The sequence below is a fragment of the Laccaria bicolor genome, genomic scaffold (assembly GCF_000143565.1).
Source record: "Laccaria bicolor S238N-H82 LACBIscaffold_8 genomic scaffold, whole genome shotgun sequence".
NCBI classification, from domain to species: domain Eukaryota; kingdom Fungi; phylum Basidiomycota; class Agaricomycetes; order Agaricales; family Hydnangiaceae; genus Laccaria; species Laccaria bicolor.
The window spans coordinates 1,237,038-1,252,957 of record NW_001889879.1 but is presented as its reverse complement, the minus strand read 5'-3'; the positions used below and the strand labels follow the sequence as shown (position 1 = coordinate 1,252,957).

The 15,920-nt window shown below is 49.6% G+C and overlaps 6 protein-coding genes across 6 annotated transcripts; 3 read left to right on the top strand and 3 right to left on the bottom strand.

Annotated features, from left to right (window-relative positions):
- Positions 1-1,300: 1,300 nt before the first annotated feature.
- LACBIDRAFT_318263 (uncharacterized protein) lies at positions 1,301-2,168 on the top strand (the record flags this gene model as incomplete). The annotated part of the gene is made up of 4 exons (XM_001879515.1): positions 1,301-1,655; positions 1,709-1,824; positions 1,875-2,030; positions 2,091-2,168. 4 exons carry the CDS (start codon positions 1,301-1,303, stop codon positions 2,166-2,168), a joined length of 705 nt encoding a protein of 234 aa, XP_001879550.1.
- Positions 2,169-2,826: 658 nt separating this feature from the next.
- LACBIDRAFT_318261 (uncharacterized protein) lies at positions 2,827-5,512 on the bottom strand (the record flags this gene model as incomplete). The annotated part of the gene is made up of 12 exons (XM_001879268.1): positions 2,827-2,992; positions 3,048-3,654; positions 3,711-3,760; positions 3,815-3,868; positions 3,923-4,060; positions 4,114-4,155; positions 4,214-4,267; positions 4,322-4,375; positions 4,431-4,481; positions 4,533-4,583; positions 4,642-5,179; positions 5,248-5,512. 12 exons carry the CDS (start codon positions 5,510-5,512, stop codon positions 2,827-2,829), a joined length of 2,070 nt encoding a protein of 689 aa, XP_001879303.1.
- A 648-nt stretch (positions 5,513-6,160) lies between these two features.
- LACBIDRAFT_318259 (uncharacterized protein) lies at positions 6,161-7,015 on the top strand. The gene is made up of 3 exons (XM_001879514.1): positions 6,161-6,425; positions 6,576-6,691; positions 6,738-7,015. Exons 1-3 carry the CDS (start codon positions 6,391-6,393, stop codon positions 6,977-6,979), a joined length of 393 nt encoding a protein of 130 aa, XP_001879549.1. The 5' UTR covers positions 6,161-6,390; the 3' UTR covers positions 6,980-7,015.
- A 97-nt stretch (positions 7,016-7,112) lies between these two features.
- On the bottom strand, positions 7,113-10,688 carry LACBIDRAFT_325813 (uncharacterized protein; the record flags this gene model as incomplete). Its single annotated transcript, XM_001879267.1, has 11 exons — positions 7,113-7,228; positions 7,422-7,874; positions 7,929-8,425; positions 8,481-8,555; positions 8,612-8,783; positions 8,828-9,087; positions 9,159-9,485; positions 9,688-9,695; positions 9,768-10,041; positions 10,143-10,231; positions 10,614-10,688. The coding sequence occupies 11 exons, from the start codon at positions 10,686-10,688 to the stop codon at positions 7,113-7,115; spliced, it is 2,346 nt and encodes a 781-aa protein (XP_001879302.1).
- A 768-nt stretch (positions 10,689-11,456) lies between these two features.
- LACBIDRAFT_399519 (VAMP/synaptobrevin-like protein) lies at positions 11,457-12,587 on the top strand (the record flags this gene model as incomplete). The annotated part of the gene is made up of 7 exons (XM_001879513.1): positions 11,457-11,465; positions 11,513-11,585; positions 11,636-11,675; positions 11,724-11,816; positions 11,866-11,905; positions 11,964-12,314; positions 12,367-12,587. The coding sequence occupies 7 exons, from the start codon at positions 11,457-11,459 to the stop codon at positions 12,433-12,435; spliced, it is 675 nt and encodes a 224-aa protein (XP_001879548.1). The 3' UTR covers positions 12,436-12,587.
- A 98-nt stretch (positions 12,588-12,685) lies between these two features.
- LACBIDRAFT_325812 (uncharacterized protein) lies at positions 12,686-15,760 on the bottom strand (the record flags this gene model as incomplete). The annotated part of the gene is given in 11 exon segments (XM_001879266.1): positions 12,686-12,731; positions 12,758-12,874; positions 12,948-12,978; positions 12,998-13,034; positions 13,116-13,185; positions 13,209-13,287; positions 13,542-14,892; positions 14,953-14,956; positions 15,007-15,263; positions 15,314-15,584; positions 15,654-15,760. 11 exon segments carry the CDS (start codon positions 15,758-15,760, stop codon positions 12,686-12,688), a joined length of 2,370 nt encoding a protein of 789 aa, XP_001879301.1.
- Between the last annotated feature and the right edge of the window lie 160 nt (positions 15,761-15,920).

Genomic DNA, 15,920 nt, shown 5'->3' with positions numbered 1-15,920 from the left:
AATGGGACTAGCCCCAGTGGTGAGAGCTTAGCTCATCTCCAGTTGAGAGGTTTCGGACGCGCTGCTTTCCCTATTACGGTCGGCTCGGATTCTCTTTCATCGCCTTCGTTCCCCTTCCAAGAAACCGAGTCTGAACAGGAAGGACCGAGCACACTTCTTGGTGTGCGGATCACTCCACCTCCTCCAGCCACTGGCGCAAAACCCACCTACCAACACGCATCAACGTCCAACGCTCGAGATGGGCAGCAATCTCGGCACGTGTCATACCCCTCAACGCCTGCCATGCAAGTTCTAGCAGCCCCACAAGGCTCTAGACATACTCAAACTATCACAGTCGAGACATACGGCCGGAACGAAGTAGATCCTCCTCCACGACCAGCTACGAACACCACACACCGAGACGCTAACCGCTCTTCCGCGAGACACACTAGCAGCCGTCATCGACGTCGGCGTGGATCGTCGTCTGCAGCTGTTGCTACTGGTGCCCTTGCACAGGAACCCCTCACGGCCCCGGCGGATGTCTGGACGGACGCAGAGTACTACACGGACGCGCCGTCGTCTGCTTTTGCAGGCAATGCTCTTGGTCTGGCTTTGAATGAACCTGTTAGTGCTGGTCCTCCGGCTATCACGGCTCCTACGCCTGTGGTATCCAGTCGTGGATTTTTACGCTCGTTCAGTTATGACAACTTTATGTAGATCTTTTCAATTCTCTTTTTTCTCCTTTGGTCTCTACTAGTACTAGTGTGCTTTTGCTAGTCCCTGCTTTTGTTCATGAACTCATACCTTAATGGTTTTTCTTCTTTTTCGTAGTATATGAACGGACTTTCGAATGCTCTCTGATAATTCGCTATCGCTATTCTTTTTTTCTCTCCTGTAGATGTAAGCTAAGTAGGTAACAATATAAGGAAATGGGTAATAGGTAGCATGACAGCTCTGTCCCTCGAACCACGATAACCTTTTGTTCAGCCATGACCACTGTACCCCGACTGTACCCTTCGGCGAACAAGATTTTTGGGCAAAAAGGGGACGTTCTTATGCACCAAGCTGGGCTCAGGTGTGACCCTGATTCGTTGGTCTACAAGTGGTGCGTACTCGAGAGCTCTTACGAACTCGCCTCTAGGCTCTCGCCCACCCACCCAGGCTCACCCTTCGCCTGCATTGACAGGTACTTAACCCCCTTCATCCGAAATCTGAAAAGAGTCGTGCCCCAGAGCCGGTCCGACGCAGCTTGAACAATCAAAATGACAACCAAAAGTGAATGCCTCGCGTCACTCGGCTCACAGCTTACTGCGACATCTTCATGCGGCTCTCTCCCGAAATTTATGGGAAATTGAAGCCCGGAATTACCTTTGTCGAACAAAGCCAAGCCGATCTCGACACCCTGATCGGTGCTGCACGAAAGATCATCAATGAGAAGTTCGTGCCCGACCCCCTGCACTGGTACCTTTACATGCAGAAAAGGTTCTGGAGCAATATCCGTGGATCTCGGTGCCGTCGTGGCTGCCATGCTCGCATGTGGACAAGGGTGGGGAGGCGAAAGTGGAAAACGCGACGTCGCGTCTGCCATCCTGGCCTGTGGTCAGAAAGGAGGCCCTGGAGACATGGTCGAGGCACTTGCGGCCCTTGGCACTACCTGGTTAACTCATCTTCTATTCGTTTGTCGGTGGTACTATTTTGTGATGAATGACTCGCTCTGATCTTTTCGCAGTTTATACGAGCGGGAGACAGCCATATGAAGCTCATCGCCAAGTGGCTACTCTGGAAACAACGACACCCCATGTTTGGGGATGGTCAGGCCGCAGGCGGGTCCTATGTCAAGAGGATGTAAGTGGATGCTTCGCGGAGTGGCTATCACTTCATTGACCCTCACCCAGATGATCTTTGGAGATGAATATGAATGTATTCTAACGGGAATTCAAGTCTGGACGCACCCTGCACTGGATGACGACGGTTTCCGTGTCGAGCTGAGGGCGTGTCATATACTTTATAGATTCATCGGTACATCCGAGCAGGAACAGAGATCGGACTCTGTGAGTTACTTGTTTGTTCAAAGCGCTACTTTCCATTTACCTCCTTCCCTTTCACGCCAGCTGAAGTCTGCTCAAACAACATTTGACCTACTCGTAGAATTTCTCTGCCTTCCGGCTAGGTATATTGAACAAGCCTAAAGAAGATAATCTCGTCGCTTTCGGTGACTATAGTGGCACCCCGGCTCTGCTCGTATGAGGGACCCGCAAACTGTTGGACAAATACGAGGATGACGAAGAAGCGTTCACCTTGCGATATTGGCCAGAGCTGGAAAAGGAATGGTGGAAGAGGCGTCGAGAGAATCTCTCTGTGTATTAACTTCGTAAACGTTCGCTGCTGTCACGGGGGATCTTCTGAACAACTCGTTTCCTAATCTCATTCTTCAGAATACCAAACGATCCAACGATCCATAGTGTTGAGCTGCCTAACAACGAATTCTAAGACAAATAAACTCAACCCAGTTCTACGTAACTACGCGGGCTTTTGTGTTATGTGAAAAATTCATCAACTCTTCAGCACCTCGTAGAGCAACCTGCGGTAGGAGGACCATTTCAAGATGAAGCACATGACCCTTTCGTGCCCGCAGACCCAGTCCAGTTGTTCCAATCACCTCCTCCGAGTCTGAAATGCGCTCCTCCCGGCGTTCTAAAAATAGTGACGACATCCAATGCGGTTCCATATATTCGGTGTCGAAGGTGGTGCCAGCTTCAATGGTGGCTACCTCAAGGTCGATGGATGTGATGTCTTCCCTGATGACCTTCCGCAAATCCTTCACGGCTTCGAAAAGACGTGGGAGTCTCATTTCAAGTTGATGTCGATCTGCCTCTTGGATTGACCATCCAGCAACATCGAGGATGCTATCCAATCCTTGCATAAAACCTTCCGACCAGCGCAAGTCGTCAGATGAAGACCGCCATAGCTGTGCCCGTGTAATCGATCGCCAACACCCGCGGATAGCAGGAACCTCTGGACAATTGTTACCAAACTGATGAAATTCATTTTATTTGACAGTCACTTACCAAATTGACGAAATCCCAGAATAAAGAATCTTCATAAAGTCCACCATTGTGTGATGACTGGGTATCCATGAAGAGATCATGAATCTGCACCACCTCGTGATGGCAATCTGGAGGACCACATCAGCGAGCAATGGGTCTGGCACTGTGCAGGCAGCTGCGCGCTGAACCAACAAATTGGCGCTTAGGAAACTCGCCAGCTGCTTTCCAAGCATCCAGCTAGCATTATCTAGCGTTTCTGTCACTGGTCCCTGAGTGGTGACAGGGATCTCAACGTTCTGGAGCAGCTTTCTGAAATGAGTAGCCATTTCACGTATCTGACAGTTCAGGTCAGTAACCTGCCGGATGACATCTGCGGTGGAAATTGCGTCGGTATTAGCAACAAAGACTCGCGCCTCCTCGGACTCCCCATCTCTGACTTCCGACAGCAGTGTCTTGACAGCCTCGAGCTCACGGGATAAATTGTGATTTTCGTCATCGAGGTACTTCGTTCGAACCTGTAGTTCCTTGTAGCTGGGAACGATGAGGTCCCTAAACGAGGCCAAGGGAGATGCCAACCATTCTTCAGTCCAAAGGTCTTTCGTTAGTGACAGGACACTGTCTGAGTCAGCTGACCATGTTTACATGAAGATTGGATGCTGCTAAAAAAAAAAGCTTGATACTAACTGATTTCAGCGCGCAAGGATTCTACCTCAGCTGCTTTCTGAGCAACATGGCTACAAGTACCATGAGGATTTGTAGTACACTTAAACACACAACGCCACTCGTACCGGTTTATGTCGCCCTTCAGACATTCTACCTCGGCTCTGTGTTGAGCAACCTGGCTAAAATACCATGAGCATATGTGATCACACTCAGGCGTACAAAACCAATCATACCGATGTATTTCGGCCTCCAGGTATTCTGCTTTTGCTTTCAGAAATTCCACCTCGGCTTTCGGATATTCCACCTCGGCTGACAGACATTCCAATTCGGCTTTTAAACATTCCACTTTCGCTGCGTGTAGAGCTACCCTGCTACGAATGCCGTTAGAAGCCAGACAACCAGAAGATCGTGAATTCAATCATACTGGTCGTTTTCAGTTCGCAAGTTGACTTCGCACTGAGCTAACCTGCCATAAGTAGCATCAACATCTTTTAATAAGCAAGAAGGAACAATTCCAAGCATACCGATTGTTTTCAGCCTGCAAGCCTTCCATTTCGTCTTCGTGTTTAGCTATCATACTGTAAGTAGCATTAGCTGTTATGAATGAGCGAGGAAGCACATGGTAAGTGTACCGGCTGTTTTCGGTCTGCAAGCCCTCTAGCTCGGCTTCGCATTGAGCTACCCTGCTGTAAGTAGCATTAGTCGCTATGAATGAGCACAGAAGTACAGTGGTAGAAATACCGGTTGTTTTCAGTCCGCAAGGCTTCTATCTCGGCTTCGCATCGAGCTACCCTGCTATAAGAGGCATTAGCATCTGAGAATGAGAATGAGAGTCGAGCATACCGGCTGTTTTCAGTCCGCAAGCCTTGCATCTCGGCTTCATATTGAGTTACCCTACTATGAGTAACCTTAGCCGTCATGAATGAGCGAGAAATTACGGCGCTTAACATACCGGCTGTTCTCTGTCCGCAAGTGTTCTATGTCTGCTTCGCGTTGCGCTAACTCTCTAGGAATATCATCAGCGGTAATCACACACAAAGGCGCGACATACTCCCCGATTTTCCCGACTTTTTTCAAAAGATAAAGCTCGGCGGCCAGCGCATTGTCCATTGGTGTGTAGTCCTGAACCTCCCTCTTCAACTCCCTAATGGTCCTTTCATCTTGTTCCTTGCTCCTCAGGAGCTGTTGGCATTTGGCCGCCACCTCACGGGCCTTTATGAGGGCCGTACCCTGCATAGGAGAATAATCTGACCCCATGGATACGGAAACGCAAGGACTCGTTATTTCTGCCTCTCGGTCGCCCAACCACACATCTATTTCCTCCAACACTTTTACTTGCTGATCGTTTGGCAGACCCCATGACAGCGCCAGCCTCCGTAGAAGTTCAAGCTCCTGCTGCTCCGATGTTTCAAGGTGATCGACGCGCAGCTTCTTTATGGTACTGCGATCGAATGAATTGCGGCACAAAGGGCAGTTTGGCGGAGTGATAGCTGTCAAGCACCTAATTCGTCGTCATGATGATCAGATGAGACTGAGATGAACGAGATTGAATACCCACGTTTCACAGAATATATGGCCACAGGGTATAGCATAGGGCAGTTGGGCTGGGTCATCCCATGTATACTTTTCCAGGCAAACATCGCAGCAACTGGAAGGGTGAACAATGAGCATAACTTGTCGCAGTATTCGTTTGAGGGAGTTATTGTCGTTCGTTTACACCTCAAATACGCGCTCGTCAGTGGGTAGGTTGCGAAGCGCCCCGAATGCAGAAATAGGTGTCCGCAGGCAACAGCAATGACGCCCATTCTATTGCTGAACACCATGGCGGTCTAACCAAGCTTAGAAGTTAGATAAGCCCCTCTTATACAATGAGCAACTCACCTACAAGAAAGATGGAAATGTAGTGAAAGGAAAATGAACTTCGAGTCGCCGATGTGCAGTGATTGATTATTTTTATTACATAGATATCACGTGATATCAAAGTAAACGAAAGGCCTTTACAGCCAAATGCAAAACCCTAGACACCTCCCGAAAACTTCTGGTCTCCGCCTCGCTTTGTGCAAACAACTGCACTTGGCACAAGTCCGTATCATTATAACCTCGAGTGGAGTGTGGAGCACTCCATATACCTGAGTTGGTGGAGGATTTGCGTCATTGATGCCCGCTTCCTTCCTCAAATGGTTGTTTACACAAAGCGAGGCGGAGTCAAGAAATTTCTGCGAGGTGTCTAGGGTTTTGCATTCAGCTATAAGGCGACCCATCAGCAAACCTACACTTTACTTGTCAGCTTTTCACGACTTTTTGTGACTGACAGCTTGTTGCCAAGTCACAAGTTGACACAAGCTCACAAGCTGACGAGGTGCCTGACCATGAGGGGACTTAGCGAAAAAAGTGGTTCGCGAACTTGCTTATGTAACAGTTGGTAACCACGTCCGTTCTGTAATTTCCCTCTCATCTTAACCACACCATCATCCACAGTGACCACCCACCTCTGCTGCGTCACCACCGCCACCACCAACCATTACCTCCCGGAACCATCGTTTGACCTCCCACAACCACAATAGCTCACACCGACGACACCAGCCCCGACAAAACGACGTGGTGACGCCACGTCACCAGCCTCAACCACGAGCACCAGTCAGCCCAATGCCGCCACGCCACGCCAGCAGCGACAGCAACCAGGCAAGCACCAGCTGACTCAATGCCACGTCGCGGTGACGACGTGGCTTGTCAACGGTACGTTACATCTTTGGCTCTTCGGTCTCTCCTAGATTTCTCGTCCACCCATCTCTCCAATTCACTCTTTTTAGGCTGGAGCCTGGTTTTGTTAAATTAGAGAACGAAGTCATACAGAAGCCATCGCATCTGCCATTTCGTTCTTTTTAGCCCGCTGCTATGTGCCCAAGAACTTTCCAAGCCGAACCTTTCTGACGTGCCACGAAGTCCACAGCAGCAACCACGACGACGACAAATGATCGTGGAGGAACGAGTGCTGCCAAAAGGTCAGCAACCCCCGATATCCCCCCCCTTTGACTGACAAGTCCCCAGCCAGCCGCCGTTGCCCACACCGCACACCAACCATCGCCACGTCACTCCGCCGCGCACGCCGTTTCGACGACATATGTACCAGTATGCACTTGCAGGGGCAGGAAGGGGGTTTGAGAAGGGGGTATACAGAGCTTGTGGAAGGGACCCAATGGGGGAGGGATGTGTCCCTCCTGGCGTCGCTGGTGTGGATGGCAAAGGATTCTTTAATAGTGTACTGTCATATTCTCACTGTATTGTGCTAGTACCATACAATGATCAGTTATACCTAATTTTTTGCTATGAAATACCAAAAATAAGATTACCACTTTTCTGAGCTTGTCAGCTTGTTAGAGCTCGTTGAGCAATCTCACAACTCAACTTGCGAGATTTTTGGATCTACTTGTCAACTTGCGACTTGTGGCTCGTTTCGACTCGTTTGGGCTCGTACGAGTCGAAAAAAGCCCAAACAAGTCGTGACAAGCGGAGTGTAGAAATACTGATGCCCTCATAATCTACCAATGCCATATCTACAATTAATCAACGTCCTTGAGAAGAAGGAAATTATTGAAGATATCTCAGTGTCACGAACCATCTCAGCCGCTATGCCAGCCTTATCCTATCTCCATTACATGCCAATCCCTACGACGGCTCAAATTTTGAGCCGTCGTAGGGATCGCTCAGTCTACATCATACATGAGCCCTCACCGCTCAGCACCCCCTCAAGAATGACGTTCGGCAAAAAGGCCATCTCAAAATGGTGGAGGGGACCTTTTTTTGCCCACAGTCCAAATCCAGTTGTCCCAATAACCGTCTCAGGCGCACCCTCCTGCTGGCTACTTATAAAGGGCGACGACATCGGATCTGCGTTCATGAAGGCGGAGTTGAAGACAGTGCCGGCCTCGATGGTAGCCACCTCCAAGTCAATGGACTTTATGCCTTCCCTGAGAGCGATGCGCAAATTCTTCACGGCCGCAAAAAGAAGTGAGAGTCTTATTTCAAACAGACATGGATCTGGCTCTCGAATTGACCACCCAGCGACATCGAGGACGTCGCACAATCCCTGTAATAAGCCCTCCGACCAGTTCAAATCGTCGAATGAAGACCGCCGAAAATGGGCCCGGGTGTTCGACCGCCAATGCCCACAGACAGTTGGATCATCTAAACAATGGATATCAACCCGGTAGAATTCTATTTTACTGAATAGTCACTCACCAAATTGACGAATATCGAGAAATTCCCCGGAGTCCGCTAGCAACTGATCGCTGGCTTTCCAGGAAGTAATCATGATCTGGCACCATCTCGTAATGGCAATCCGGAAGACTATCACAACAAGTAGTACATCGGGCCCTGACCAACCAGATTCGCGCCTGTTCAACAATTTGGTGCTCAGGAAACTTGCCAATCGCTTGTCTAGCATCCAACTAGTAGTCTCCTTCACCTCCGCCGTCTCCGTCGTCTGGACCAACTCTCCGAGAAGAGTAGCCATTCGCATTATCTCGTGGTTCAGGGCAGTAACTTTCCGAATAACGGCAGGGGGCGCCGTCTTTAGCTCCTCATCCTTGACCTCCAGTAGAGATTGTGTATCTGTAAGCAATGACTTGACGTCTTGCAGCTCACGGAATAAAGCACGATTTTCATCATCGAGGCAGTCAGTGCGGACCTGTAGTTTCTTGTAGCTGGGAACGATGAAATCCCTGAACGAAGCCATGCTATAAAGTACTGGTCAAGAATTAGGCATCCGCAAAATCACAATCGTGACTATACCGGTCGTTTTCAGTCCGTAAGCTCTCCATTTCAATCCGCAGGCAATGCATCTCGGCGTTGCATTGAGCTAGCTTTCTATGAAAATGCCATCAGCAATACTAATCACGCACAGAATGGTCACCGAAACCTACTCCTCAAATATTTTAGATTTGTTAGTTTGGGCGACCAGTGCAGCGTCCCCGTCATGGTCAAGCGGCATTCGCTTCCGATGGTCCTTGATCTCTCTCTTCAACTGCTTGATGGTCGTCTTGTCTTGTTCCCTGCCCCTAACGGCTGCTTGGCACTTGTCCACCGCCTCGCGGGCTATTCTTAGGGGTATGCTCTGCAGAAAAATAAAATTTAGTTACCCCACGCAGATACCCAGGCGCAAGAACTTGCCGTCTCCGACGGCCGGTCCCTCAACCATGCATCTACTTCCTTCAGCACTTGTACTTGCCGACTGTCTGCCGACGTCGACCATGACAGCGACAGCCTCCGAAGCAACTCGAGCTCCCCCACATCCTGCTTCGATGGCGCAGGGCGGTCAACATGCAGCTTCTTTGCAGTAGTAGGAACGAATGTTTTGCGGCACAAAGGGCATTTTGGCGGAGTGACTGATGTTAGGCAGCTAAGTCGTCGACATGGTAATTAGATGAGAATGAGATGAATGAAGCTGAATATCCACGTTTTACAAAATACATGGCCACAGGGTATAGCATGGGGCAATTGTGCTGTGTTACCCCAGTTGTAAACCTCCAGACAGACATCGCAGCAGCTCGAAGGGTGGAGAATGAGCATAGATTACCGCAATATTGGTTCGGAGGGATTGTTGGTACTCGTTTACACCTCAAGGACGCACTCGTCGGTGGGAACGTTGCGAAGCGCCGTGCACAGAAGGATTGCCTCGAAATAGATGTGGGAACGAAATAGTAGTACCCCACCTTAAAGCACTCGCGCCTCGTGCTCATTCTAGCGCTGAACATCATTTGGTGGCCTATCCTATCTCCCAAGGTTAGATAATTCCCTCTGATAAAATAAGCACCCACTAGCATCTGTGAAATAGGAAATGAAAAGACAGGAAAAGAACCTGAAAAGAACAAGAATTGAAGAACTTTTCCGTGAATCGTGTGAACACGTGATGTGCACAAATCAGAAATGGACTCGGAGGAACTTGAGCGTAAGGCGAACTTCTATCGCGTTCTTCTCGAAATATAAACGCAGTACGTACAAGTCCGGCTGCAAGGTCATACGTCACCAGTTTAGAAAGTGCACCCCAAATGCCATAGTTTCTGTTCCTACTAGAATTACTTCCTTAACCCGAATATGTGATGCATATGCCAGTGAGGGGCAAATGGAAGGATTTAAATATCTGAATCTGTAAACCGAATGCGGCAGCCATGCAATAGCAATCTCAATCTTCACGTTCGCAAAGTCCAGGCGGGCAATTGAGCCGCCTTGGGCAGTGGATGTGTTCATGGTGCACGTGATTGACCAACGTGTTTCAGACACTTGAAGGATTGCAAACTCTCCAAGCCCTCTCAAGGCCTTCTCAATTTGTTGCACAGCGAACGTTATATCAGCTCTGAAATGGGCATCTCCATCCATCTAAAAAATTAACCTATCACGAAGTGTAGACGTCAGCAAGGATTGAACGTGATAATTCTTAGCGTACGCGAGACGTACAGTGATATTCTTCGGAGGGCAGTTGCAAGAGCAGCTGTTTTGAAAAGTCGGTTGACACCTTGAGACCACCACCCTGCCGCGGCTGGTAACTGGAAGTAACATTATCCGGAGTCATCACCCACATCTACGGCAAAGAGGGTTGCTTTTAGTAACTGGCTATCTCAAACCCGAATTCTCGTTGAGTGTTGGAGCTCCTCATTCGAGACCGTGGTAGGTGAAGCATAGGTCTAACACAACGTGGTTGAATGGAGGTTTCTTCGGCCTGTATCGTGGACGTCGCGATTTTCGAAGACCCTCGCAAGCACAACCACGATGCTGAGAACACCTTATCCCTAGCGACCTTCCTCACTTCAGGTGGATATAAAGTTTCCTTATCCAGGATCCTGTCTTGGCGGGGCATGAGCCTTTACCGGTTCGGGGGCGGAAGAAAAAATAGACACTTGCTCGATATGACAATGGTGATTTACGCACCCTCATCCCATCCGCGTAGTAATCGATAAGGCTTGACAGGAAGGACAAGTCCTTTCGAGTTGTTAACTTTTGCATGCCATATCAGATAACTGGGTCCAGTCGTGGACCGACGGCGAGCATACGAAAACCCGAAAAAGTGGCGTTGATTGCCAGTGGTTAAGCTTCTACCAAAATGATCATGACCCTCGAAGTTTTATAGTTGGTCGAGATCATCATTTCGGAGAGAATGCAATGTCAATGCCGAGTTGCTGGCGCCGGCGAACCGGCGGTGCGCCACTTGTAAATGAGGGAGATGGGATGTATGAGGCTTTGATGATCGCGAATGGCCTAGAAGTCGTGGAAGTATGGAGGCCGACGGGAAACATGAAGCATACTACGCGCCCCCGTCGCCTGATTCTCGAAATTTGAAGCGTTGGCTCCATGCCCATTAAGACCAGAAAGAAAAACTTGAGCTGTCCAGGTAACCAGCGCGTTATATCCAGAGCTTCCCGCTGGTAGGCTAGCGGCTTCCCGCGCTCATCGCCATCGTTGCTGGCACTTTCAGTGGATGCCATAGTACGTTGGTAAATGACTGAGCAATTGCCAGTGAAGACAATAAATTCTCCACAATGGGGTGACAAAAATGCCTCTAGAAGAGTTTTGAAATGCGCCAGAGCCGAAATAACCAAGAAAGAACGCCTCAACAAACTTGAAGAATGTAGAAAACGTCCTGGAAAGCGTCGAACAGGGTCACGATATTACATTGACAGTGTGGGAATCATGAGGTAACACACTTTACCTCAAGCCGCCTCGAGCTTGTTCACCAATCAGTGGTCGCTTGCATTTCTCCTCAACGGGCTTGCCATGTCACTGGTGAATAGATCGAGGATACAGAGAAGTGATGACTGAAGGAGTTATAGATTCATGCTCTTGTGGCCAAAGGGACCACTGTTCTTGCGGAACACAAAGCGGGCGGTCGGGATTTCTCACAAGGTGGATGAGATCAACGTCCTCGGCCTTTCTGGCGCCTAACTACCTTACAGCTACGCAAACTATATTGTCCAAGATTCCGCCAAACAACAGGTATGCAACGTTTCCGCTCATGCCCGGCGTCTAAACAAATTCCAATAGCAAACTCACATATGCTTGGGAACAATACCAATTTCACTACATCTCTGAAGATGGATACACTTACCTCGTCATGGCAGACGACTCTGTAGGGCGGTGAGACGCATTGTGTTGCTCCGAAGACCAGTTCTGACCTGACCCTCAGGAGAACATCATTTGCCTTCTTGGCTGACCTTCAACGCAAGGTATCGTAGCGCGCTTCTGCCTCAATGTGTATCACCTGCCAGTACTGATGCTCCACAGTTTACGGCTGCTCCGTCGTCGTCGTCGTCATCATCTCAAGATGAGATACCCGCGTACAGCCTTCAAGGGAGCTTCGGACCAACGATCTCGGCTTTGCTCCAGACCTACAACACTGCGCCTCCCTCGGACGAACTCGCGCGTGCACAAAATGAATTGAATCAAGTAAAAGACATTATGGTTCAAAACGTGGAGCAGATTCTCAGCAGGGGTGAGCGTATTGAGCTGTTAGTGGATAAGACGGATGTCATGGCAGGTCAGGCGACGGCTTTTCGCAGAGGCGCTCGGAGCGTCAGGAGGCAGATGTGGTGGAAGAACAGCAAGATGATCGCTCTTTCGGTCGTCGTAGCGCTTGTGAGTTGCTCCTCAGGCAATCATAGAGCGAATTGCTAATCTATTGCGGCAGTTTTTGTTATGGCTTTTGATGGCTCAATTTTGCGGTGCTGGGTTGAATCATTGTTCGTCCCAAACTTAGGACACTCTCCTTTTATCTCGGACGTTCGAATCTGCCCTATCTACTCGGCCTGGATGATTCTTGATTTCCTCTTCTACAGTATTATTGTCTAACATGTACAGAATTTCTTGTTTTTATAGCAACGATGCCGGAAATGCATCAATTCATGCTTATAGACCTTCGCCACATAATCGAAATGGTCCGCGACATCGCCCGCGAATGTCAATGAGATCCGACGTAACTCCAACACTTGAAAGTTTATTGCCGCCTTTCATCTTCCTCTATCGATGAATTGCTTCTCTGTTTGGATAATCGCCCTGCGAGGATCGGAGCATCAACCCACCCATAGACAACTGAGCAAATCATCCATTCAGCATGGAGCAGCTCACGTTCGTCGCCCTCTTTTGGGGCTCTCACATTGTCAGCCCAAACGGGTGGAACGGAGTACCAAGGGCCTCGGCTGAACACTACCGTTCAGGTTCCTGTTGAACTTTTGCGGTGGCGAGACTTCCGGTCGATAGAAGGTCTCGGACCTTGCTGCGCGTCTGGGCAAAGGCATAGATACTGGATGACGACAGTCTACCTTTGAGTGCTATTTTCCATTGGCCGTTGATAGCTCGCTAATTTGAATTCGTTATCGATCACATCTAGTATGTCCCATGACCATCCTTGTGAAGTGGCTCTTGCGATCTGTCGCCCACCTCGGCGAAAGTGAACCAAGATCGGAAATAAGCTACAATGACTGCATGGACTTCATTTGTCCTCCTGACGCTACACAGTTAACGTGCACTTACTTCAGCTTAAGCCTCGACATAATCTTCAAATGAATATAAAATGCAAGTTCATTTGTTGATTTGTTACGGATAATTACAGCTACAGGCTGACATCGTGAATGCAATGCAACATATCTATGAGATAGATAATATAAGTGGGGGTGGTTGAAATGCAAGTTGCTCTTCGAGAACAATATAATCATACATGAAAAAGATGACGTGAACCAGTTGCCAGTCGACTGTCCGCGGCAACACTTAAGGCCAGTCTATGATGCGAATAGCAAAGCAGAAGGCTGAACGAGCAAAGAGAGTGAAGAAGAGTTCATATGTTAGTCTGGGATCATGAATATATACCCGGGATGCTGAAAGCCGTCGAGCCTGAGGAAAGACCTTTGCTTAACCCTGCACTTGGGTACCGAGGCTGATGGGATGCTGCCGACGTATAACTTTGACCGGATCCCCATGAGGCCGGTCCATTGCTGCTGCTCGAACGTGGTAGCGGTGGGAGCGAGGCACCAGAGCTGGAGGATCCTCGAGAGTTCTCAGAGCTGGAGGAGGCTCGAGAGTTGCCAGAGCTAAAGCTGGAAGTCGAACTCCAAGGCGCATTGGCGCTACTCGATGCCCGTTCTCGTGCTCGCGGGTGGCTGGTTTCGGGAGTGGCATTAGTCCGTGACCGGTCAGAATCCCGATCTACCTTGCTGCGCTCCTTCTCTGCCCTTCTACGCTCCCTCTCTTGCTCTTTCTTGGCCTTCTCTAGAGCCTTAGCTGCTGCGCTAGCGCTGCTGCTGCCATTGCTGGTGAGTGGGCGAGGATTAGGAACTGGAACATGAGACATTGAGGGATGCGATGAGTGGTCTACAAACGGAGGACCTGGAGAAGGACCAGCTTGAGTAATTTGTTTCTCCGACAAAGTGCGACGTGGAGCGTATCCTTCATCATGATGCGAATCGCGGTGGGTAAGGGATGCAGGGAAGTGATTGGGCGTCATGTTGGGAAGGGAAGAGGATAGGCTTGGGTCATGCAAGAGGTCGTGGAGGCGCGTCCTTAACTGATCGTTGTCGCCACTGGGCATGCTGACATGTCCTCTAGATGATTCGCCATCGTGAGCTGAACCTAGGTATGGTGATTGTGGTTTAGGAGACGAGAGAGCCCGAGGTACATCAGCAGACGATGACGTGGCAGTGCTGGAGGGGCGACTTGAGGATGACGAAGGTCGAGAGCGGCGTCGTTCCTTGGCGGGAGCAGTGCGTGAAAGATCACTGTTGGGAGAGTTGGTGAAGTAATCCTCGCCAGGCGGCGGAATTGGGGAGCTTGGCGATCCTGTTGAACTTGGAAAGAAACGGCGGTACCCATAATCAAATTCATGACTGGGAGATTCGCTTCGACCAGGGTGGGTTTTGTTTGCAAGGCCGTACTTCAGGTGCTCCGAAGGATCAGCATTTTCCTCAACCTCATCGTCATCGTCATCGCCATCCTCCCCGTCGTCTTCCTCAAGCTCAGGCAGAGGCATAAAGAGACTCATACCAGTATTCAGTGCTCCGGTAAATTGAGGTAGAGGAGAAACGGTATACGAGTTCGGATTCTGTACGGCAGCACCTTTGAGACCAGGTAGAGATTTCTTATGCGCAGGTTTTGAGTCCGCTTCCCCGCGGAGGCGTCGAACTTCCGCGTCCAGCGAAGCGTACTCTTGGGCAACGACGTTATACTGTGAAGGAAAGTATGTTCATACAGAAGAACTAAGACGCCAGAACGTCAAGTCACTCACTTGTCTGTATAACCAATGAGTAAAGGGAAAACGAATGACCAGGGAAGTACATACCCTACCATAGCTTCATACGCGGCGTGCGCCTTTGTGCAATGCCCTCTAAGGCTCACTTCCACAGCTATCGCAGTTTCGCTATCCACCTGACGCAATACGGTCAGGTCTTCCACTTGCTTGGCAAGATCTGCCTTCTGCTCCGCCAACTCTGCGACTTGCTTTGTAAGAGTATCCACCACCACATTCTGGGATCTTAGGGTCGACTTGACTTCGCAAAGGTACGTTATCATTTGGTGTGCCGTTCGCAAGTCTCTGTACTACAAGGGGGTGAACGATTGTCGACTCATATCAGTGGATTGCCACTCACCAATGTCCGAGGCTGTTGTCGAAGGAACGACCTTCCATCTTCAATCAGTTGTCGTAAATTCAACTCTGTCGAACCCGTCTCGGCTATCCCCGCAATGGCTTCATGAAGTCTTCGTGCCTCCTGCTCAGCACTAACAGAGGTAGTGGAAAGGGGAGCGGGAGTGGGAGAAGGCCGGGTGGTGTCCAGTTCGATATGAAGCTTAACGGTCAGGTTTGGGTTGAACCCGTGGCGGCACAAAGGACAGGCGGGACGCGTCAAGTTATGAAGGCATCTAGATGGACAAAAAAGAACGAAGGTGCGTGTAAGGTGCAATCATAACAAAGGGTTCCACGAGACGTACTCGGCGCAGAATACGTGACCACAAACTATCGAGCAAGGACATTTTTCGTCGGCACCAAATGGTTCGAGACATACGTCACACGATGAACCAGCTCCCACAGTCAGCATGATTGTCGGATAATGAGCGACAGGTAGGGAGAGTAGTGTAGAATCAAGGGTATCGAGATGGGTGGCTCAGAGAGAGGCTCGCCCTGGGTATAAGAAGGCGAGGGCGACCAAGCCAATTCACAAAACACGTGTGGTGGTGGAGACGAGAATAAGACGAGAA